The sequence below is a fragment of the Amblyomma mixtum genome, chromosome 8, assembly GCF_055824585.1.
Source record: "Amblyomma mixtum isolate Tamu chromosome 8, ASM5582458v1, whole genome shotgun sequence".
Taxonomy (NCBI): Eukaryota; Metazoa; Arthropoda; class Arachnida; order Ixodida; family Ixodidae; genus Amblyomma; species Amblyomma mixtum.
The window spans coordinates 51,040,466-51,063,876 of NC_143019.1; the positions used below are offsets into that span (position 1 = coordinate 51,040,466).

At 44.2% G+C, this 23,411-nt stretch overlaps 1 protein-coding gene across 12 annotated transcripts in view; it reads left to right on the top strand.

Annotated features, from left to right (window-relative positions):
* The window catches only part of LOC149332392 (uncharacterized), a 372,379-nt gene that overhangs the window by 100,547 nt on the left and 248,421 nt on the right, over positions 1–23,411 (top strand). For all 12 annotated transcript variants that reach the window (XM_089557313.1, XM_089557304.1, XM_089557316.1 and 9 more), the window contains 21 exons: positions 382–582; positions 1,164–1,313; positions 1,840–1,992; positions 2,962–3,096; positions 4,813–4,974; positions 5,745–5,944; positions 7,205–7,316; positions 8,550–8,774; positions 9,478–9,579; positions 9,930–10,106; positions 10,596–10,742; positions 11,434–11,754; positions 12,928–13,239; positions 14,268–14,405; positions 15,585–15,746; positions 16,414–16,527; positions 17,089–17,295; positions 18,704–18,931; positions 19,735–19,965; positions 20,801–20,983; positions 23,120–23,338. In XM_089557313.1, the coding sequence (XP_089413439.1) occupies positions 382–582; positions 1,164–1,313; positions 1,840–1,992; positions 2,962–3,096; positions 4,813–4,974; positions 5,745–5,944; positions 7,205–7,316; positions 8,550–8,774; positions 9,478–9,579; positions 9,930–10,106; positions 10,596–10,742; positions 11,434–11,754; positions 12,928–13,239; positions 14,268–14,405; positions 15,585–15,746; positions 16,414–16,527; positions 17,089–17,295; positions 18,704–18,931; positions 19,735–19,965; positions 20,801–20,983; positions 23,120–23,338 (3,879 nt within the window). The remainder of the gene's footprint in view (positions 1–381; positions 583–1,163; positions 1,314–1,839; positions 1,993–2,961; positions 3,097–4,812; positions 4,975–5,744; positions 5,945–7,204; positions 7,317–8,549; positions 8,775–9,477; positions 9,580–9,929; positions 10,107–10,595; positions 10,743–11,433; positions 11,755–12,927; positions 13,240–14,267; positions 14,406–15,584; positions 15,747–16,413; positions 16,528–17,088; positions 17,296–18,703; positions 18,932–19,734; positions 19,966–20,800; positions 20,984–23,119; positions 23,339–23,411) is intronic.

Genomic DNA, 23,411 nt, shown 5'->3' on the forward strand with positions numbered 1-23,411 from the left:
GATTGAGAGACATAGACTAGACTTTACTTGTGCCTTATCTCTTGATGTGTTAGAAATCAGTTTTCATAACTTGTCAGTGTGTCTGAAAAAAATTGAAAAAGCGGCATGGCAATTACTTTTGCATATTTCTGTGCTACTGTTCGCTGCTGTGTTACAGTGAAAGAAATCCCAATGACAGTTATCATGGTGCATGGATTAGCTTCATCATTTTTGTGATTGTCTTAATCCAGTTTCGTAGTCTCATTATCCTGTTTTTATGGCTTGTTTCTCTCGTGCACCGTCAATAGTGTGTGGACTAAATATCTAATTACCTTGGGTAGACTTGCGGCTGCTGACACAAATCTTTCTCTTCTTTTTTGTTTCCTTATCTTTCATGTGCAGGAAAAGGAGAACCAAGTTCGGATGGAGGCCCGCTGCTCGCAGCGTCTTTGCACTGTGACCCAGGTGACATCCTTGGTTCGTGCCCTGGACGCCGACTTGGATCGTCTGGATCGCTGGCTTGACAAGGCCGAGGAGGCCATTTCCACTTATGCCGTGCCAAACACGCAAGCCCTGGTTCAGGACCAGCTTGAGAAGCACCGGGTAATAAAAGCGTCTGTCATCTATTCTACCCTCGTCTGAAGAGCTCACACCATCACATTAGTGTAACATACTAAAGCACATAGACTAAAAGAGAACACAAGCTAGTTTTTCAAGGTGCTTTTCTGACACACAGTTTATGTTGTGCCATACAATGCCTTCATTAAGCTAATCTATTTCTCAGGTAGTAATGACTCCCCTACTGTCATTTGATAGCCATTTGAGAGCAAAGAAAATGATGTTGTGTTTGTATGAGATGAGAAAATTCCTGCCTTTTACTGTGGCATGCATACAGAGCAAAATGCAAGCATTGTGATAGCAATAAAGTTTGTTGATGGGTTGTTGCTACATTCCAGTAGTTGTTGATTGAGCAGTGTGATCATACTAATTGCTTCTTCTAATAACTTCCTGTGTATGCAAAAAAATGTATGCAAGTACTCTCGCATGCTTAGAAGATAAACTGGTGTATCTTATGTAATGCCTTGTGTAATGCCTTCAGGCCTCTAAAGAAGCAATAAATGAAATGAAATGAATAATATACGCGATAATAAAAGAACTGTTTCATCATGTTTGCGTGCCTGCAGGCTTTCTTCTCCCAGCTGGGTCCCATGAAAGCCCTCCTGGCGAGCAAAAACAAGACCCACCGAGAGCTGCGAGAGGAAGTCGGGGCCTGCCCAGGCTTGGACACTTCCAGGGTCGACGCAAGAATGGCCCAGCTCAACGAACGCTTCCAGGCACGTCTATGACTCACTTTACGCTTGAATGCGCTTATTGCACAGTTTGCGCAACACCAATTAAAAAAAAATGGGGCTTATTTGCACCATGCCACTGGCATAATGATTGGCCATAGTCAGTGGCCATCTGACTGTGTCATCTCATAGTCGCATACTCCGCACATTCTTGATGATTTTGCATATCTGAACTATCGCCTTTAAAATAGCCGAATTTTGGGCAAAGTGTTGCAGAGTCTCTACGAGCCACATTTTCAGCACATTAATTAACTCATGTCTCTTATTCAGAAACAAACATCTCTGTCAAACGGACACCAGCAGCAGCTGCTTGCCACTGAGTGGCATCAACCTGTGCTGGCTTTCTTGAAGCTTCACATACACACTACCAGACACGTATTTTCTCATCGGAAACTCTGCTTATAATCCATTATATGCCACTAATTGTTGCACAGGCCACTTAATGACACGAAAGTGATTGGTGGCAGTGTCAATACCTGTTGCAACATGTGTGTGGTGCTTCCCATTGCAGAACTGTGCCTCGCTGGCTGAGCAGTGGGAGCGTGCCCTGCAAGAGGCGGCCAACCGGTGGGAGAACGTGTACGATGCTGAGAAGAGAGCATTGGACTGGCTCAGCAAAGCAGAGGTGCACGTCTCTGACAGGAGGGATCCCGAGGCCGCCAGGGTGAGCTTGTCAACTTGGTGACTAATTCCGACTCCCCGATGCTGTTGGCAGCGTTTCGCTATGCAGAGATGCGTTAAGGGTAATGGAGTGGATTCCAAGAGAGTGCAAGCGTAGCAGGGGGCGGTAGGAAGTTAGGTGGGTGGAAGAGGTGTAACGTTAAGAGATCGGAAGCGGGAGAGTGGGTGAGGGAACGATTGCGGGTTAATGACATCCTAGTCGAAATCAAGAGGAAGAAATGGGCTTGGGCAGGGTACGTAATGCGAAGACAAGAGAATCGCTGGTCCTTAAGGGTAACGGATTGGATTCCAAGTGAAGGCAAGCGCAGCAGGGGGTGGTAGAAAGTTGGGTGGGTGGATGAGGTTAAGAAGTTTGCAGGGATACGGTGGCCGCAACTGGCGAAGGACAGGGACATGGGAGAGGCCTTTGCCCTACAGTGGGCGTAGTCAGGCTGATGATGATGATGATGATGATGGTGGTGATGATGCAGAGGTGTAAAAGTAACAAAGAAGTCTTGCTTACAGTTGCACCCTTGTGTAGTTGTGTACAGTTGCATTAAAAGGATGGCAAATTTTTTGTTTGCCACTCTTGGTGAAAATTCTTGCTTGTATGGGTTAAAAAAGTCTGTTGAGTTGAAAAATTGATTATTCCTGTGTGCTGTGTGCGGGATGTCATTATGTTACCTTCAAGAGAGAAATTTGTGGATGATTAGTAAAAACCACAAAATCATGACTGATTTCTTGAAATTTTATTCCTCTTTTATTTTGCAATGGAAAAAATATGCATCATGCAGGCCGCACTGCAGATTGTGAAAAGTCGTGAAATAGGCTAGACATTGTTGGGGTGGTTATTTTTATTAAAAAGACCTTGCGCAGTTTTTCAGTTACTGTCGTGGGGTTGGAGTTGTTTCATTAATTGTTGGGGCATAAACAGAAGATGTTGCTACTGTGAATTTTCACTGCGTACCTTCAGGCATTCTTCAGCAAGCCCTATGAGCACATCCTGCTGAGGGTGATCCAGACAAGCAAAGATGTTCTGGCCACTTTGCCTCCTGAAGATCACCCGGCCATCGAGGCCAGAGTTCAGCACATCAAGGATAAGTGGAAGGTAACTCGCTTTTTATTCATTGTGCCCTGTTAGTGCTTTATGATAACCAAGGAAAGCTCCTCTAACATTGAGTTTTTTGTGAGAGAAAATGGTGTGTTTCATGACACACCGTGTTGTTCACAACAGATATTACAGTCAAGCCCACTTATAACAATACTGGTTATAACAATATATTGGATATAACAATGGTCAGACACGGCACCATCAGATTTACCATGTGTTCTATGGTAAAATAAACTGCTTATAGCAATGCTGTCAAGCTACATTATTGGTTATAACAATTAAATCTCGTAATTGAGTGTCAACCATTATAGAAAAAAAAACAAAACAAGGATATGCTACAACCACACCAGCAAAACCATGCTTACAACACAAAAGCCCGTGCATGTGGGGTCGACCAATGGACTAAGCCGGCGCAGCGACGCCATGAAAGCAAAAGAACCCGTGAATGCGTTTCCCTGAGCAAAAGGCCCACACAGAGAAGAAAGTAGGGAGCATGATAGGGAGCCTTGGCGAAGCAGCCGCTCGCAGAAAAAATGTGCAGACGCGTTTTTCTTTGTTTTGACACTCTGAGCTATGGCGGGCACCGGCAGCGCATACGTTGTCCCATCTTCCGCTGTTCTTGGCTAACTTCCCCACGGTCCCTGCTTCACATATTTCACGTGTCCCAGGTGCAGGCGTCATCTTATCAGGCGAGCTGCGTTGCTGCATTGGCTACGCGCGCCATGCGTACCCCCAACCAGGCGGTGCAGTGCGCGTGCATGCAGCCAGCACGTTTTTTCACTTGTCAGCTGTCACCACGCCCTTAGTTCTGCATGCTTCTTGAATTTCCCATAAGAATCACTTCCGGAAAACCGGCTTGATTCCTGTGGCGTGGAGGTGTGCGAAGCTCCTAGTGGTGCAGTGATGGTGGTGCTTTGGTCATCGGTGAACGGTGAACATTGTTCCGGTTCCCTGAAGTTCGAATTAATGAGCTTTTACAGGCATTAGAACAATCAAACCCCTTCGGGTATTTACTGTCATTAAATGCTTTGAAGTTTGTCATCTTTTCTTTTTTCGGCACAACCCTGTTATAACAATTACTGGTTATAACAATGGTATTTCCATGGCACTTGAATATTGTTATAAGTGGGCTTGACTGTATTATGAAAATGTATGAAATGTTGTTTTTCAGCTCTCCTGGGATGTTGTCGGGAAATAAACAAGCATATAGCTTAGTTCTCCTGTAACTTAATTCGCATTATAAACGGCTTGAGTTAAGGTCGTTGTGCTTTGTTCCCTCTGTACAGTTGGTGTTGTTGAATATGTTGACATAAACCACTCAACTATTTGTTTCTTTAGCCTTAGATTACCTAGAGGTGATACATATTTGTTTGTTTGCTTTTTGATATAGTTATTTGAATTAGTTGTGGAAAATAGCTCGTGTAGCAACATCTTTTTTTAAGAGTTAATGGTTTGCTAGGATACGGTGGCCGCAACTGGCAAAGGGCAAGGTTAATTAGAAAGACATAGGAGAGGCCTTTGCCCTGCAGTGGGCATAGTCAGGCTGATGATGATGATGATGATGATGATGAATGGCTGCTAGGAGCATTTGTTTTGATTGAGGAGTCTTTTTGGCTTTATCTTCCTTAAGCATAGGCATTATGCTTTGTATTATACCCTGTTTATTTTTTGTTTGCTTATGTAGCCATACAACCATGTTTTTTTCTCCAACAGGCGGTACAACAGAAGCTGCCTCGACTCAACGATGACGAGCTGTTTTCAGAACTCAGCGAATCGTTTGGTCGCAACTTGGAGGCTCTCAACAAGGAGCTAGATGAAGAGCAGAAACTCATCGACAAGGGTGGAAACTTCCGTGTCATTCTTACTCGTCATGAAGTGAGTCGTGGTTCTGGTCACTCTCGTTGTCAAGTAGCATGCGCTCATATGCAACCAGAGCACAAATCTGCCCACTTGCGGGCATGGCACATCCCATAAATTCTGCCGTGCTGCATATCCGTGAGCTTGGGGGTTTTCAAACTGGGTTCCACAGAACTCCTGGGTTCCTTGGAGTACTTTTTTGGGTTCCCCAAGTGCAAAAATCCATCCATGCCCAACTACAGCTTCCTTTTACCCACCTAATATTATGACTAATTATAATCTAATTGCCTACTGTACACTGTTTCACTACCTGCATATATAGCCAGTCATTATTAACGGAATTTTTTTCTTTTTTTGTTTTGAGTGTTTCGTTCCTAAAAGATGCAGAAACGTCTTAAACCTGCTGTAGTGTTACAAAATAATCTTTAAACTTCCTCACACCAAACAGACATATTAAAACTTTCATTTGGCTTATGATGACCTTAGCTGCCTATGTGCCATAAAACCCAACACAACACATCATTGTTTTTGAGGAGCCATGTGTCTACATACCCTGCCTTGCATGCATGTCAGGCCGGAAGGGACTGAGGCCAAGACAAGTACGGTTCCTTGGCATCCATTGAGAGCCGTTGAAGTTTTCTAAGGCTTAAAAGACTAAGAATTCCCAGCCTAGACCATGGCACCATGATAATCTCACTTTTGCTTTGCACTTTTGCGCTGTTCTCAAGGAAGTGGTGGTAAGAGTGTTGCCTGGGTCCTTAAGATCATCCTCACTTGTGTTTGTGCAGGAGTACTTCAACAAGTCCCGGGAGATGGGCACGTTGCAGGACTGCCTGGAGGAGATGCAGCAGTTGGCGCAGTCCTGCCCCAGCCACCAGGCGCCCCTGTCTGACTGCCAGAACCGCTTCAGGGTCTTGCACGAGCGCATCACCACCACGCACCGGCTTCTGCAGGTGCCCAAGGACGACTGGGTCGAGTACTCCAAGAAGTGAGTGCACAGTGTCTGTCTCAGGGAACGGGGCCACTGCCAATGTGATCAGTCTGGTGCATGGCTCAAAGCTGGTGCTATCCACAGCAATTTCCCTCTTAGCCCTTCCCTGTCAAGTAATAAATTTAAAACTTTTGAGTGGGAAGTTTCTATAGTTTGAAGTCAGTGGAGAAGTTTCCAGGGCTGCACAGTTCAGTATAAGGCAGTCGAGGTCATCAGAAACATTGCTCAAACTGTGTGTGTTTGTACTATCTGCTTATCTACCTTAATTCAGATAGCTATATGTTGGCCTTGCTGCCGAATTGTTTGGTTTAGTGTCAGCAAGCATGCAGTATAAAGGCTTCGTACATCAGGAATTGCTTGGCCAAAAAGTTGTGGGGTAACCTGTATTGCCATTGCTATTTTTGTCATGATCTTTGTTTCACTAGTAAATCAAGAACATACACAATTATGCACACACAGAAAGTGCCATAGGCAGTGACTATTGCAAAAGCAAAAATATCAGTAGCCAAACAATCCTCTTCATGGCTTGCACCCCTTATATGGTCAGGTTTGAAAAAAGGAAGTTAAAAAGAGTTCAATCTTAACCCTCAAAGCTGTGTCGGTATGCGGAAAACATCACAGTGCAGCATTTCTTGTCCTCTCCAAATGCAGTGTGTTTCTCTGTGTGTGCTGTTTTTGTTTTGTACTTATCAATGGGATGTTTAATCCTTTCATATCTTCTGCTCTGATTAAAGTAATTAAAAGGATGTGCTGATTATTTTTAAGTCCACTGTAGCAGAAAAATTATCTACCAGTGCAACTGTTGGACATCGCAGCAGTATTTTTAATTCAAGATGGTAGCGAAGTGCAAAAATCCGTACACAAGGGAAGGCTAACCACACAGAAAGAAGCTGTTGTATTTTTTGCATGTTTTGCGACAAGCCTCTTACTCCAGCCATTGCATTTATGGGAAATATTTTCCTGCATTCATTTACCTTGAGTGGTTGTTCATGCTAACAAGGGTTCTCTGGTAACTTTTAAAAAAATTGCTTCTGATACTGACTTGCCTGAAATCCGAAACATCTACAAGTTTACTGCTGAAATCAAATTCTACATTGTAGAGATCGTGATGGATGAGCCGCCCCCCAAAAATTGGTCAGCATGGGCTCAGATGGACCTTGCATGCGTTTGCAGACTCATTCTCATCTGCTGGAAGGCGTCCTTGCAGACTCTCTTGAATCGCTGAAACTTGACTTTGGTGACGTAATTTGTGTGCAGGTTTAATGGCCTCCTCAGTTGGATGGACCAAGTGGACCAGCGCATAGAGCAGCTCATGCAGAGCGACACCAGCTCGGCCTCTGCCTATGAAACCCAGAGGACAGAGTTCCTGGTATGTGTGGCCCTTGTGCGCTTGATAACAACAGTAAATATCTTTGTTTGCTTTTTCTCTGCTACTATATGTCATGTACAATCTGTTGCTAGAATCAGTACGAAGCTGATAACTTTAGGTTTGCCCTACTTGTACTGAACATTTATACTGCAGTTTATTTTGCAGGAAGGCCTCTCAAAAAACATGAGCTTATCAGGCCCTTGGGCTGTTCTATCCTCCACTATCACTTTAGTGGAGAGCAAGTGATTGTAACTCCAGGAAAAATTTGTTGCTCTTGTTGGCTGACATAAAACCAATCACCTTCCTATTGATGCTGACTGTACACATTTTCTGGTCTTGGCACCTGCTTGGGAGTTTGTATTCAAATTTAGCGCCTCAAGCAATGATTTTGAGGCTTGCTGTATCAAAGTAAGGATATCGAATGCGGGGTAATTTGGGGCCTGCAGGTAATTACTTGCCAGTAGTTTTGTCACTTTAAAATATATGCTTGTGATCGGGTGCAGCTGCATGTTGCTAGGAAAGGTGGCCTACTGGATGTGAAAAGTCGTTACAGGCAGACCTAATATTTTATTGCGAAAGCAATACTACTCGCACTTTTAAGCCTTCGCGTGACCTGGCCGCAGTTACGTTTGACCTTTAGCGGAGCGAATATGGGCGACCAACTCGCTCGTTCAGATAGCCCGGCTGCAGTTACGGTGTGTGTTTGCCGCGCTGCGCACCTGTGGCGCTACTGCTGCTGTGACGTCATACCAGCTGTAGATCATGTTTTCTTTCTCTTAGTCGCAACAACATCAGAAACAAAATATAAAAAAATTACCGAAGACTCTTTGAGTCGTCACGCCACGCGTGACCTGTAGACGCGGCTTTCCAAGACGCTTTCACTCGTCACGCAGCGGCGGCTGGTAGCCACGCGTAACCTGTATACGCGGCGCACTGCGTTCCTTCAGTTGGAGGCGCTGCGCTTTTGCTTTCGCAACCTACCAGGCTTAACCAAAGCTAAGCCCCCGCCAATTTTTTTCAAGACCTCTCTATACCAGTTATGTAGTATATAAAAGACTCCAGGATGCATACAAAGCAATATAGTTGCATAGGTGACATATTTGTCTACAGTCACCTCATTTCACTACCACAGCCATTAAAGTGCAGCCGTTAAAGTGGTATGAGCCTAAAAAGGAGGGTGTGCATATTACGCAGCACTTGACCACATTCCATACTTTTTTTTGTTTGAACCAGGACATTTGTGAGACGGTGGATGCTCGCCGCGGTGACCTGGACTGGCTGAGCCAGCGGCTGGAGTCGCTGGTGCCCGGCATGGAGCCTGATGAGGCCAAGAAGGAGAAGGAACGCTTGGCTGGCCTGGTGGCCCGCTACGGTGCCCTGCTGCCGGTCATGGAGACCACCACCGTTGTCTCGGAGACCGTCTCCAAATGCTACCTGTACCGCGAAGAAGTCACCCAGGTACTACATGCACCCTGTCCTGGTATACTCAGTTATTTGGGGCGGGATTTGGAGTGCACAAAATGTTAGGTGTGGCAGGGCCAAGCTACTACAGAGGAGGCAGTGAACAAAGTACTCGAGGCAGCTGGGTATAACCTAAGCACTGCAGAGTTCTTTGTTGTAAACTTTAGATAAGTTCATGCACTTATTGTGTAGAAAGGATTCGCATTTTATGCAGCAGGTGACCAATCTCTGTTTTTCTTCTTTCTTAAAATATTTCTTCAACTTTTTCTTTGTGCTGTGTACACATCAACACTTACAGATTCATTCAACTTTTTGTTCTTCTTGGCAAGGGTTGTAGAGAAGTTATCTGATCCTTAAATAAATAGGACTCAAGAAAGATGGGTAATGGCAGCATGTTATTCACCTGTTTTGTGTTCTGTTTACTTGTGTTAATATTCCAACTAGCCCAACTTCTGCACGGGTTTACACGAGCTCTCTTTGTCTATGTACATTGTTGTTTTACTTATGAAATAGTTATGTACAGAGAGCACAAGCATATTTTGGGGCATTACATAGTAGCTCGCAGGGTACATAAATGCCCGAAACAGAAACTTTCTGCAGATCCTTTATGCCAAGTAATGCTGTGCAAGTAATGCAGGGTGTTATTTGCATAGTCTTTAAAGCCGTTTCAGCTGTAGTATTATTCACACTCACATCACAGGTTACACGCTGGCTCAGAGAAGTTCGAGAAACGAAGGTACTTCCCGAGGAAATTCATCTTGACAGCCCAGAGAAACTGGAACAGATGGTGCAAAAACAGAAGGTGAGGCCGATTCTCTCTTGTGAGAAACCTGCATGTAATTATTCTTACATTTTATGATTCTGTGAACATTCTGTGAGAGTTTTGATTCTGTGAAGAGCATGTGATGTGGCTTGTCATGCTAAACATGTTTTGAGTAACAAACAATGGCACCCCTAGCCCATGTGTGAGCACTATTTTAAACTTCTTGTACGAACAGTGAAACTTTGAAATGTTCTGTCATCTTGAAATGCCTCGGTGTGCAATCTTGGCCAACAGCTTATTGACCGTGTCATGAAAGCTGGAGGACATTAGCTTCTTGGAGTTGGAGCGTGACGGTGTGACTGAGAAGGCTCCCTCCCTTCTTTGTTTAGGAAGTGGTCGAGGAGCTAGAGAAACGTCAGGGAAGTGTCCTGGAAAGCATCAAGTCAGGAAAAGACCTGCAAAGTGAGAAGGGTGCGCCCGAATTTGTGTCTACTGACGTGAAGAAGCTAGAAGAAGAATGGTCCCAGGTCTACCATGAGGCAGTTGAAAAACTGGACCGGATGACAGTAAGTCCCTCTCTCTAGTGTATTATGTTTCAGTGTAATTGTTTCCTACTCCACACTCGCAGAGTAAGAACATACAGGGTGGGAAGCTCCCCAATGGCATGATCGTGTGCAAACAAGTGCGTAACATCACATATGACAAAGAGGTGCCAGTGGAGATGTGTGCTGTGGCGACATCTTGTGGTGTTGAATGGAAACTTCTTCTGCTACGTTTCTTAAAGAAGTGACAGCAAAACAGAGTGTTGAGTGTGTTTTAAAAGCAGTAAAAACCTTAAAAATCTTGAAAGATGTAACAAGTGCATGGACAGTTTTGTGTTTCCGACCACCATATAGTGGCTGTGCATGCAAATTGCTCCAAGTTGTTTGAAGTGCATTGATACTATTGCGTCGCCACAAAGTGTATCTTTCTAAAATTTTTGTATATCTGTGCTTTAATTTAATAGTCGTGTCAGAGCAAAGCTTGTTCAACTCCAACGCCTGTTCTCCTTGCAGAAAGACAGCCAACGGTGGCAAGAGTTTGAGAAGCTCCGGCAGGAGATTCTGCGGCTTCTGGCTCAAGCCGAACAGGAGCTGGTCAACATCGGACTCCTGGCTGACATGGAGCAAAAGAAACTGGAACAGTGCATCAAGGAGAAACAGGTCAGTGGAACGCAGGAATCGGGATGGAATTTTGACTGATGTTAAGTCATACCTAATATATACATGGTGTTGCTGTTTAAGTTAGTGTTATGTGCTGTGTAAACTACATGCTACATGAGGTGCTTAGTGTTATTTGAGCTTCTTATTGTTATGTTAGATCAAGCTTATTGAGGCATCTTACTTTATTCTAGGTCACAGTTGCTGTAATCCTCATGATGAGTAAGCTTTATAAATTAACTACTTAGCAGCTAGTGATGAGCTCAGCTGGCAGTAAGGCAAATACCACTTGTCATGGCAAATGGGACTGTGTTATAGTTGTTGTAGTCTACAAAAGTTTGTTTATTGGGGTTTAACGTCCCAAAGCAACTCAGGCTATGAGGGACGCCGTAGTGAAGGGCTCCGGAAATTTCGACCACCTGGGGTTCTTTAACGTGCACTGACATCGCACAGCACACGGGCCTCTAGAATTTCGCCTTCATCGAAGTTCAGCGCCGTAACCACTGAGCCACCGCGGCGGGTTATTAGTCTACAAAAGGACTAGTACTATATAGTTCTGCCTTGGAATTTGAAAGGATCTTATTATCAGTAACCAGTTATACCATTACTAAAGCCTTAGAATGATAAAACCACGTCATCATTTCACAATTATAGCTCATAATGGAGACTCTTTTTTCCTGCCTCTGCCCTGCAGGAAGCTGCCAAGAAGCTGCAGGAGTCCATGGACAGCATGCTTTCCCGGCTGCGAACTCTGGCCGACGAGCTGTCTGCGCAGCTGGGACCCCAGAGGGAGGACGTACTGCGCGCCGAGCTGGACAAGACGGAGCGCAAGACGACCACCATCTTGACCACAGTGCACGAAACGGTGCATCGGCTGGAGACAGCAGCCAGCAAGGGCACCGACCTGTCCGACCGCCTGTCCCGCCTTAGCCAGTGGCTGGACACGGCACAGGACAAGCTGACGGCAGCCACCGAGGGCCCCGTCCCCGTCCCCGAGCAGTTGGAGGAGGTGCAGGTGGGCCAGTCTTCGTATTTGTTTGGTCCGAGCAAGTGATTTGCTGTACTGCAGCAAACTCATGGAGCCCTGGGTGCCTTCATAAAGGGACCTTGATAAAGGGACCTTGATAGGGATCTTGATTAAGGGGGCCTTGATTAAGGGGGCCTTGATAAAGGGGCCTTCGTAAAGGGGCCTTTGTGAAGGGGCCTTCGTAAAGGGGCCTTCATGAAGGGGCCTTCGTGAAGGGGCCTTCGTGAAGGGGCCTTCGTGAAGGGGCCTTCGTGAAGGAGTCTTCATGAAGGAGTCTTCATAAAGGAGCCTTCATTAAAGGGCCTTTATAAAGGAGTACTGATAGACAGCCATGTTAAGGGGCTCTGACACTGTCTTGGCAACCTTACATGCTTTTTTTTCTGTTCTTTGCTATCCTTTATAGGTTCTCTTCCATCTGAAAGCGGTTGTTGTTAGGTCACTTTAGATGAAATTCCAGCTGTGGCTGTATTCCGTGCTTGAGAGAAAAAGATGTTTTATGCACTAGCACATTGTCAAAAGGGAAGATGATATATTATATGGCCTAACTTGCAAGCTTTGTGTGCACCTTCCAATACCTGTGAGATGTAGCATATTTTTTTAACAATCTAGTTGACAAGGTATACAGCTGCTTCATTATAATGTGCTTCAGACGCTCGTAGTGGTCATTCCTGTCCTGGCTGAGGCAGCTAAGAAATACCTGATTGAGATGCCTCATGCACAAATATGGGCAGCTTATATGCTTTAACTATGATGATGAGACAAACTTGAGATGTCTCCTGCACAAATATATGTGGCTTATTTAACAAGCTTTTTGAATTTCAGTCAGTAGTGCAACTGTCGACTTCCTTGCGAATTTTAAATTTCAAGATTTATTTCTAGCTCGTGGAGTAGCATTACAGCATGCCACATGTACAGAAAGAGGTACTGTGGTTTCAACCTTCAACACATGCTGCAAGTCAGTGAATATAGTGGGCTTGTCTCCACGTTTTTGTGTTGTTCATTAACACTCCATGCTGCCACATCAATAGACAAGCTGAGCCGCCCAAGCTCATACAGATGAACTTCTCTCAATCTAGATTTTTGTCTGGCATTCTGTGGTATTGGCAGCTGGTATTCCTTGCACGTACTGCACGCTACAAATGGGCGACATCCTGTGTGCAGGACCTGAGCAAGGAGATCGAGGCCAAGCGTGAGGTGCTCGAGCGGCTGGAGAAGGAGACGCAGGAGCTGCAGGGTCAGCGGCCCGAACTGGCCGAGCTGGCCACATCGCTCCAGTCGCAGCTCAAGGAGCTCGACCAGGAGGGCAAGGAGGTGAAGCAGGAGCTCAGCGAACGGCAGATCCGCATCGAGGTGCTCCGCGAGCGCACCGTGCACGAGCGCAAGGAGCTGGACGAGACCGAGGCCAACTTGGACCAGGGCCTGCCCACGCCAGATTCGCTCGAGCAGCTGGCCACCAAGCGAGCACAGCTAGAGGTGAAGCCCTGATTGGCCCCATCTTTTTGCATTTAACTGAGTCTAATTGCAGACCTGCTGTAGGATGCAACTTCTATCCTGTGTACTCCGAGCTGTGTACTACGTTTTTGTCTCCGAGCTTTTTAGTATCAGTTGCAGAGTCGCTGTGAGTTCCATTTTTCAGAAATTAACTCACTGTTTGGTCCAAGATAAAGACCTTATGAGTTCTTGCGTCACTTCCGGAAAACAAACGGCTGAGAGGTTCTGAAAGCTGCAGGGTGCAAACAATGGTCACTGCCAGTGTTTATAAGCAGAACATATATCTGCTTCTGAAGGTTGGCTTCGGAAAGTGACTGACTTTTGAAATGGGACTCTTCACCTTTTACGGCTCGAGAAGTTCGTCCCTAGTAGTGTAGCGCAACGAACTTGAGTTGCTTGCTCATTGGAGGTAACTTTATTTTGGCGTAGATTTAAGCACACTGCCGACGATGTGGTCTTGACTGCGTAATGCCGTATGTGATATTCATTGACACGGTAGAGATAAGTCACTGACAATAATCCTTAGCTAGCAGCCCGCCAACATTCTCTTCTGTCGAAATGCTTGCTTTTCATGCAGCTTTAATCTCCTTACTTATGGGACTAACCTTCACAAGTTTAGCACTCTATGTTTTTGACAAGAGGTGCAATTGGTGAAGTTTTTGAAGGAACACAACTCCATTTTTCTGCTTTTGCACGCAACTTGGAAATAAAGGATTCAAGTAGTTCTTGCTCTGCAGTTATTCATGCTGCCAGCTTTATACATCTGACGTAAAAGTGTTGAATTTCGCTCTGTCCTTGGGATGCTTCTGCTTGCCTTCTGTACACCGTCTTATCTTCATCAGTGGCTGCTGTTCAGTAAAAAAAAACGAAGCGTAGGTACAGCCTAGTGGCTGTAATTCAAATAGCAGCTGTTCAGCTCCCATGCTGTTCAGCCATGTAGGAGCCTACATAAACCTTGTGTGTGCATTGTGCATTGTGTGTGACGTCTGTGCTCTATTGCTTTCCCACAGAAACTTTATGAGTTGACGAAGAAGAAGATTGACGCTCTTTATGACCTGGCCGCCGAAGCGGGATCAGATGAGCCTGACCTGCAGCGCACCCTGGCGGAAATCATGGAGCGGTGGAAGCAGATCAAGAATCTCCTGGAGGTCAGACGCCGAGAATTCTCCTTCCTCTTATTTTTGTGTCCCCTGGTTGCCCTATAAACCAGCTAGGTGGCAGCAGAACGCATGTTTTTCATCTAGAAAATCACTGTAAGTTGGAGTAGGCACTTTCCCTGTAGCCATTTTGACATTTATTACATAGTATGTATACAAATATAACGCGAGTTTTTTCGTCACTTCATCAGTTTCAGAACGCATTCTCGTTCCCTTGGCGCCTCGGCTGTAGTTGGCTGGAACAGCCTGTGATTCGTTATACTCGTAATATTTTTTTCTTTTCGTGAGGCCTAAACTCCCACTTGCGTTGTATTCATGGTCACGTTATTTATGTTTAAATATGGCATATTCGTACTACAGCAAGGAAGGTTATACAGCTAGTGAGGTACGGTTGCTTTTCTGCAGCAAATCGAAAATGACACCAAAGTAAGTCTGTGACAAATGAAAAGATGCTGATAGGACCACTTATTGGAAAAAGCGTGTGATGCTTTTCTTGTATGATTCATCAAATATGATTCGATTTGCTTTGGAGAGTTTTTAGCTGGCATAAAAATTGCTGCATAGTTTTTGTTCGTTACGGTAGAATGCAGAACTAAGCAGCTTCTTCAGACTGAGCATAATAATAATGTTTATGTTTAAGTGTTGTTATAATTAATTAGCTGTTCTCTTGCTTTGGTACTTTTTCTAATTTTAAGCACATTAGGACAGAGTATTGTGCCCAGAAGCCTCATAATATTTTTAAATTTAAAAACACTTTAAAATTTTTTTAAACATTAAAAAATCTTAGAAATTAAAAAAAAAATTAAAAGGTGACACTTTATGCACTGTCTTAGCAGTGACAGGAAGGAGGAGGAGGAGGGTAGGTGAGAAGGTCTGATGGTGGTAGCTTTGCATGATCTGAATATTTTACTTTTGTGCTGTGTCATCAGTGCAAATTTTTGTTTTCTCATGAACAATTGTGTGTTATAGAGCAGTGTTCAGCTTTGAGTTTGAAAATTCTCCAAAGTTTGCAACAAGTGGCGATCAGTTTGCAGCCAAATTGGCTACAGTAATGTTAGATTTGATGCTTGAAAGTACTGAATATTTGCATAACCTTATTGAACAAATTTTTTGCTGTGTCAAGTACATACGATGCACCAGTATTTCATGTTTTTGTGTATTTCACTGCAGGCCTGGTTGGAGTCGCTGAACAACACTGGTGACAAGTGGAAGGTCATTGTGACACGGGTGGAGGAAGTGGTGACCTGGGTGACCGAGAAAGAGCGGCAGATGGAGGAACCACTGAAAGGAACCACACCACCCGAGATGGAAAAACAGAAGGAGTCCCTCAGGGTGAGAGTTGGAGCAGAGTTTTTGGGCTTCGATAATTATTTTAGACCAGCATAAGCAGTGTAAGGGCCTTAACGCTTGGGATGGAATACTGCAAAGAAGCCAGATTTTGAACATAGGGTTTAATAAAAACATTTCAGTCACAGCATTTTAGCTTTCTGACTTTGTTTGGAAGCTCTGTGGGGACAGTATGTCAACCATGAAGTTATGTAAGGCTGTAAATCCACTAAATGTGCAAAACATTTTTGAGCGTGGACTTTTTTTTTTGTGAATTTTCCAAATCATTGATTTTTCTCTGTATCACATCGCAGATTAGAACCATTTTCAAAAGTAAATTTTAAAGTGTACAAAATCATTATTTACAGTCTCATCGAAATAGAGGGACTTGGTATTAAGTCTCTTGTGCTACAGTGTGTATCAATGTCTTAGAAGTGGCTTTTATTGTTGGAAATTTCTTATCTTGCTTAATCCTACAAACACTAAAAAATTACTCTCCACTGTCACTTGAGCCCATTGTACTGCTGTGTAAGCAAATGCATGTGTGAAATCAGTGCAGAACGGACAGCTTCATCAAATTTAGTCAAAAACCAATGAGAATATCTTTAAGATCAACCCTGCACAAAGTGTCTTATGTGCATTCGTTGTATTGTCTCCATTTCCTCATGTACAGCGGCTTGCCAATGAAGTGACTCAGAAGCAACAGACCTTGAGTGAGTTGCAGAGCAGCATTGAGCAACTTGGACCCGGTCTGTCCCACACGGCACTGGCGTCATTGCATGCTCAGGTGAGCAACTGGATTCTGTGCCATTTTTGAAGACATGTCAGGAGAAAAAATGCACATTTCTTTCGTGCTGTCTTAGGTGACATTGTCTAAAAACGTATCGTCATAGATGACAAGTCTGTTTTGTCTGGGCCAGCTGCTCAAAAATTTAACTTTTGGAATGGTGGCCTTCTGAGTAATCAATGTTATTGACGAATAAATCAATATTTTTTTATGTTATTTGATGATACGGTAAGAAACAGGCTGCACAGAAAGAGGCTATCAACTGGAACAGGTTATCAGCGGAAGTGATGAGGTTGAAGCGCTCTGGCGAGATAAAGTTATCAGCTGAAGCTGACAAGGTGTTAGGACCATGACGTCTAATGCATTGGCAGAGGACTTGATCTATTCTTTGACCAGAATTTAAAAACTTTTCTTTGGCCTGGTTTTGCATTAGCATGCAGAATAATTGTGGCATTTATCTGTGCAGTTATCTCCAGTCGTAGTCGTTTTCTTCAGCTGTTCCGTGTTGTTAGGCAAAGTCGCTGGACTCGGTGTGCACGTTTTTGTTGCTGTGCCATGCAGGTGTCGGAGTTGCGCAAGCGTGCCAACGACCTGGCAACCGCGGTGCGCCAACTGGTGAGCCAGCTGACCTCGCAGCTGTCTGAGCGGGAGGAGCTGATGCGGCGTGTGGAGCTGTGCCACGCCGTGCTCAACCAGCTGAGGCAGGAGGCCGAGGAGGCTAGCGACATCAACATGGGCCAGCTGGAAGGGCAGCTGCGCAAAGTGCAGGTGAGCGTGCAGCTTCCCAATGGACACTGAAACTCCCCTGGATGTCCTGCGGATGTCTGCAGGACGTCCGTGGGAGGTTCATTGATGAATCGGGTTGTGGAAACTCCCCTGGACGTCCAACAGATGTCCTGGATGTCTGCAGGACATCCATGGGAGGTTCATTGCCCATCGGGTTGTGGCTTAGACAAAACTCACGTGCACATCTTCCATGTGTGTTTTATTGCCATATTTTTTCGCTTGTTTTCTTCTTTGTAATGCCGCATTACTCATTAGTGCATATTAGTTCTAATATTCTCCTGTGCTGTTTCGATTTCGGTTTCAACAGCTGAACTATGGCTGTGTTCAAGTCATGTGAGGCATGCAAAAAGCTGCGGTGTAATCACTGGCGCTCCGTTTCAGTTCACTACAATGCTTTAGCCAACTTGCTTCAAAAGGCAGAATGACAACAAATGATGTATCAGTGATTATATTTGTTTTTTTCTTGGCCGATATGACTTCAACCCACCTTTGATGTCAAAGCCACTGTTCGGTTGTTGCAACTGAAACCACATCAGAGAAGAAATTCAATTGTAAATTATTTAACTGTCATAGGCAAATAACACGTAATTATCCATATATTCTAATGTTTTATGTATCGTTACAGAGGAGAAAACATGCAATTAAGATTACAGGTCCATACTGCTTTAAAAATGTCTTTAGCCACAAAATTTACTAGTGAAGTGGTTGAGCATGTTAGCCTTGGCACCTATTGGGCTGAGCTTGAGGGGGCTGGATGCCAACTACTGTACTCATCCAGAATACAAGCAGGGACTCATGAAGAAGATGTAAGAAAAACTTTTGTTCAAGGTAAATGCAGGCAGTTTTGCTACTCCATGGGGAATGCCCCCAAAGGCCAGCTTAATGAAACAGGTAAATAAGAGTATTCACATACCAGTTTTTCTTTCCATTCTTGGCTGGAAAGAAGAAGAATAAATAGCACACAAACCAATGTTTATATGCGTTGCAGTGTTCCTTAGAAAGAAATGCAAGAGAGGAAAGTCTGCTATTTTCTTGTGGCAGGTGGCATGTTTTTAAGAGCATCTGTCAGCCAGAAATGGTGGCTGCTATAGTGTGCTGTATATGTATAAGTGTGCTCATGTGTGTCTTAAATAGAGTTGGTACTCATGTGGTATAGCCGGATCCACGAGCCCCAGCTCCTCATGTTTGCGGAGGTTGTCTGAAGCTTTGCTGCGACGACTTTTGCGTTATATAAGCGTTCAGTTCATTGTCTCATGAAATGGGAGCAAGCGCTCCTTTTGTTGCTTTTCATAACACCGTCTGCATTTGTTGTAGTAGCTAGAACCAGAAATTGATGCGTACGTGTCTTTTTGTGTTAAAAGCCTAAGTCTGTGTGTGTCCACTTTTCCAGATAACTAAGGAGGAACTGGTGAGCAAGAAAACTGAAATTGAGACGCTTGGAAAAACACTCTCTGAGTTGTCCGAGACCCTTCCACCAGAACCGTCAGAACAGCTCCTCAAGAGCCTGGAGAGCCTCAAGGCTACGCTGGAGGAACTGTGCAAACTTCTGGACAAACGAGAGGAGCTCCTCCAGGATGTCATCAAGTTCCAGTCTTGGCAGAAGGACTTCATTGAGCAGGTCAGCCCTGTATTTTGTGTCATTGACTGAGAGTTTTCTTTAGTTATGTCGAACATTCTGTCTGGTATTCAGATTTTTTCTTTACATGAGTTGTGAAACGGTTTTCATTTCAGTACTTCAAAGTTTGCATCTGTATGCAGTAACCATTAAATAGTGTTCGCTACTTCACCCTCGGATTACTGGTAACTGACACTCGACTGTTTTCAGCCGTTAGTAAGTTTTGCGTTGAACACAAAATATAAAGTAACGTGAAGCTCAAAAACATACTTTAAAGGCGGCAGAAAATATTTTCGTGTATCTTCTTATTTCTCTGTCTTTCCCTGACAATAAACTGCACTACGCCCAATACTTAGTTAGGGTGCTTTTTTCTGACGTGCTGTAGAACTTGAACGTACTATCGGGGACAAAAGTGGTGTACTCCACTCAGCAGAAAACTGCGGCATTTTGGCGAGCTAAAGCACGAAACATTGAAACGAGCCAAGCGGCATGCCTGCTGATAATAAAGTTCATGCACTGGCTGTCTCAATCCAAGATGCCGCCTGTAGATGGCGTTGAAATGCAGTTTTTTGTTGCTCCGGCTCTTGGTGGTCGCCTGTAGATGGCGCTTCAACGCAGTTTTTCATTGCTCTGGCTCCCGGTGCGTGGAGTGTACCACTTTTGTCCCAATTAGTACACACTGCCCTTGTGCAAAAAAATGCAGTTTACTCATTTATTTTACAGGCTCCAAGAACGGAGTTTGTGTGAGAGGGGGATTACACAGATCATGACTTAAACACTGCCATGTGCTTGCCACACTTGTGCAGGTGCGACTGGTGCAGCAAAATGTCGAAGCGCAGCGTGCCAAGGTGGACAACCTTGAGGAAACTGCCAAGGAGCTGCGCAACTTGAATGAGCAGCTGAAGAAGAAAATACCCGAGGCCACCAGCACGGACAAGCTGGCCACCGAGGTGCAGATAACCTTCAGGGACAGCAGCACCAACAATGTGACAAGCATCCGGGGGCAGACAGACAAACTGCAAGGGCACCTGGACAAGGTAGAATTGGAATCGAATTCTTGAAATCGGTTTCGCTGTCTCTTGGAAAGCCTTTCTGTGTCTTCCTGGCACATTGCCATCCTGATGGAGTGAGATTCCATGGGCCCAGTTTGCAAACAGGAATGCACATTTATTTCAAACTTGACCATGTGATTGTAGTACCAAATTTTAATTTCTGATTCCTTCAGCATGCTTGCTAATATTGCTAGTGGTAAATTTGCGATGTTGCTTGTAAATGTCACTGCAAAGTTACATAAAGATATGAAAGGGGGGGGGGGGGGGGGGTGTTACCAGCACAAAACAGAAATGCATACACAAGAAAAGATGTGTTAGACACGGATGGACGCTGTGTCTGTCAATGTCTAACATCGTTTTCTGGTGTATATGTCTTTGTGTTTTGTGTTTTTCAAGTTCAACATGTACCAACTGGCCCAAGAGCTATTGTTTTTTAAAGAAATGTAGGCTTTTTATGTGAGTTTATTACTTTTGAACTTCTAAATTACATGCAAAAATTCATGTTGTAAAGTTTTTTTGTGCATGAACGCAAGGAATGAAATGTAAATAGGGGAACGACAAAACAAATTTTCTTTTGCTCATTTGCCCTTGTGGAAATAAAACTGTACTGTCCTACCAAGCTATCTACCATGTTAAGCAGTTCTGGCACTGAATGTTTCGGAAAAACCATAATGGATTGAAAGCTAGCTTAATCATCTTATTTTTAGTACTCCTGAATGATGTGTCTAACTGCAGTGGGCCAAATGTGCCTCATATCTTTGCAAACCTTCAATGCTTCATTGATGGGTGTTATTGCATTGCCCGAATTTCAACGCCTCAGGTGGGGAAAGTGCTGCAGAAGAAGCAGGAGGAAGTCACTCAGCTGGAGAACAAGTGGGACAACTTCAACAAGAAGCTGGGGGACACCAAGGAGTTTGTGACCATCACGACCGAGAAGTTGCACTCTCTGCAGCCAAAATCAGCTACACCCGAGGGCCTGGCCACCATGGTTGAAGAAGTGGAGGTGAGCTATACAGAGGACAGCGAGCCACACTGACCACTCTTTAAGGGGGGACACTGGTCTTTGAGACCAAGAAATGACCAAAAAATCGATTTTCAAAAAATGACATTTGTGGAATCTACAGCTAATATTTTCCAACTGTACCAATTTTTTCCTTCAAGAAATCAGCGTTTTGACCATAATATTAAATTCAGGTCATCTGTGTGGGCTGAATTTATGCAGGAGCAGACAATTTAAAATGGCATGAAAATTTTGGACATCTGGCTGTCTTAGTATGTCTATATCTCAACGTCTAGGACAGACAGAGATGTCATATCGTCTGCTAAGGGAAGCTGAAGGCACAGTGTGTGCAATAATTGAAGCAGGTTTGTTCAATCGCACTTCGAAAATTTATAATTTCGCAAAGCTTATCGATGCATTACATTCATACCTTGAACACTGATATTCCATGTGCTGTAAAATTACTAATGAGGGTAAAACGGAAAAATGGTTTTGATTATTTCACTCTTTAATCACTATACTATGTAGCCATGGATTATAAATGATTTTTATTGAGCAGTTTTTTTGGACCGAGTTTTTTTTGGAATGACGAATTAAAGTTATTTATCTTGGGAACTGACTAATTTATGAGAAAGATAATTTAATTGTTGATATCAGTATAAAAAACTGAGCAAGGTGGTACAGTGTCATTAGGATTGAACTAAAAATAAGGAAAATAGGTCTAAGAACAGTGTCCCCCCTTAAGGGCAACACTGAGGACTGGTCGAAGTTGGCCTGTACTGATAGATTTCCGTGCTATAACGACTAAGACACTACTGTCACTGAAAACAGTTTTTATAAGCCAGAAAAGGCCTAGAAAAAAAAATAGACATTGCCATCACCCGCTGATTTTGCAAGTAAGCTGTGGTGTGTTGACACAGTTTCTTGGGCACAGATCCCAGAGGCTAGATTACACCACCATTCACTTCACAACAGGGATCACGGAGTCTTCTGCTCTGCAGGGTAACATCAATGGTAGACATCACTGCTTCGAGTTGAGTGGCGGCAAAATGTTTGAAATGCAGTTTTCTCAGCAGTGAATGCATCTTTTGCTATTGGACAGCCATCAACGTACTCAGGAAGGTCCACAGAATCTTATTTTGCTGAGAACAAAAACTGGATAGAGTGTCTGTTTAATAAAAAGTGTTGTACTAGCTGTCTGGTATCTTGGATGGCCACACCACCTGCGTTCACTAAGTTAATGTGATTTCTTCGAGTGCCTTTCTGCATCGCCGTAGTGCTGCAAAACAGTGCTGCAGCACTTGGATGGTTGATCTCTGGAAACCTGAGATAAAAATTTGATATCTCATTACTGAAAGCTGGTGCCAAAGTGAAACACTTTGCAGAACCAAGTGAGAGACAGAAAAGACCTTTGATGACGGGAAAGATGTACTAGCACACTTTAGGTCAAGCCATATAAACAGCACTAGCTGCTTTCTTTGAATTGGTTTCAGTCAGTTCACATCCCTGTTTAGGGCGGCATTCAGTGGCCATATGACCTCCACATATGACCGCTTATGTTGCATAAATGCCACTTTCCTCTGTCACTCCCTATCTCTGTAAAGTCGCATTCTCTTTTCAGAAGCAGAAGTGTTGACGTGAACAGCTGCTCACAAAAAAATTTTAGTACTAGCCTGTGAAGACTTATAGGGCATGGGTTTTCAAACTGAGTTTCACGGAACCCACGAGTTTGCTGGAGTGCTTTTTGTGTTCCCTAAGCCCCGAAAGCCGTTCAATCTCTTAACACCCACCTTTCCTGTGCCAACTTTATTTTGAAACAAATCATACTGTAATTTCTTTTAGCAGTTTTTTTCACTATACAGCCCTATAATAACTATAATAACCCTATAATAGCCCTATAATATCCCTATAATAACTGGCACTATTATAATAACTGAATTTGGGCACTTCTTTAGGGGTATACATCTGCATGCCCGTTTTGGCGTGCATGTCAGGCAGGAAGGGATTGAAGCCAAGACAACGTAGGCTTGCTCAGCACCTTTGAAAACTGTTGATTTTTTGCGAGCCCAAAAAGATTGAGAACCCCCGCCCTAGTGTGCGTGGACTTCATCGGCTGCTGCCGTGTCTTTCTGTCAACAGCAACTGCAGAGGAAGCTGAAGGAGCAGCAGGCGGTCCAGGAGGCCACCCAGCAGTTGGGCCGCTCGCTTATCGAAGCGGACGCCTCCTGCTTCCCCAAGGTTCAGGAACCCCTGGGTTCCCTGGCCTCCGACTGGGAGAACCTCACCTCCGAGGCGACCAGGGCGCAAAAGCTGCTCGCGTCCACCCAGACTCTCTGGAAGGAATGCCAGCAACTGGAGGTGGGCATAATATGTGGCCCCCCGTTTCTCTTTATTTTGGATACCTCAACTGAATTTCATTGAATAGAATCTA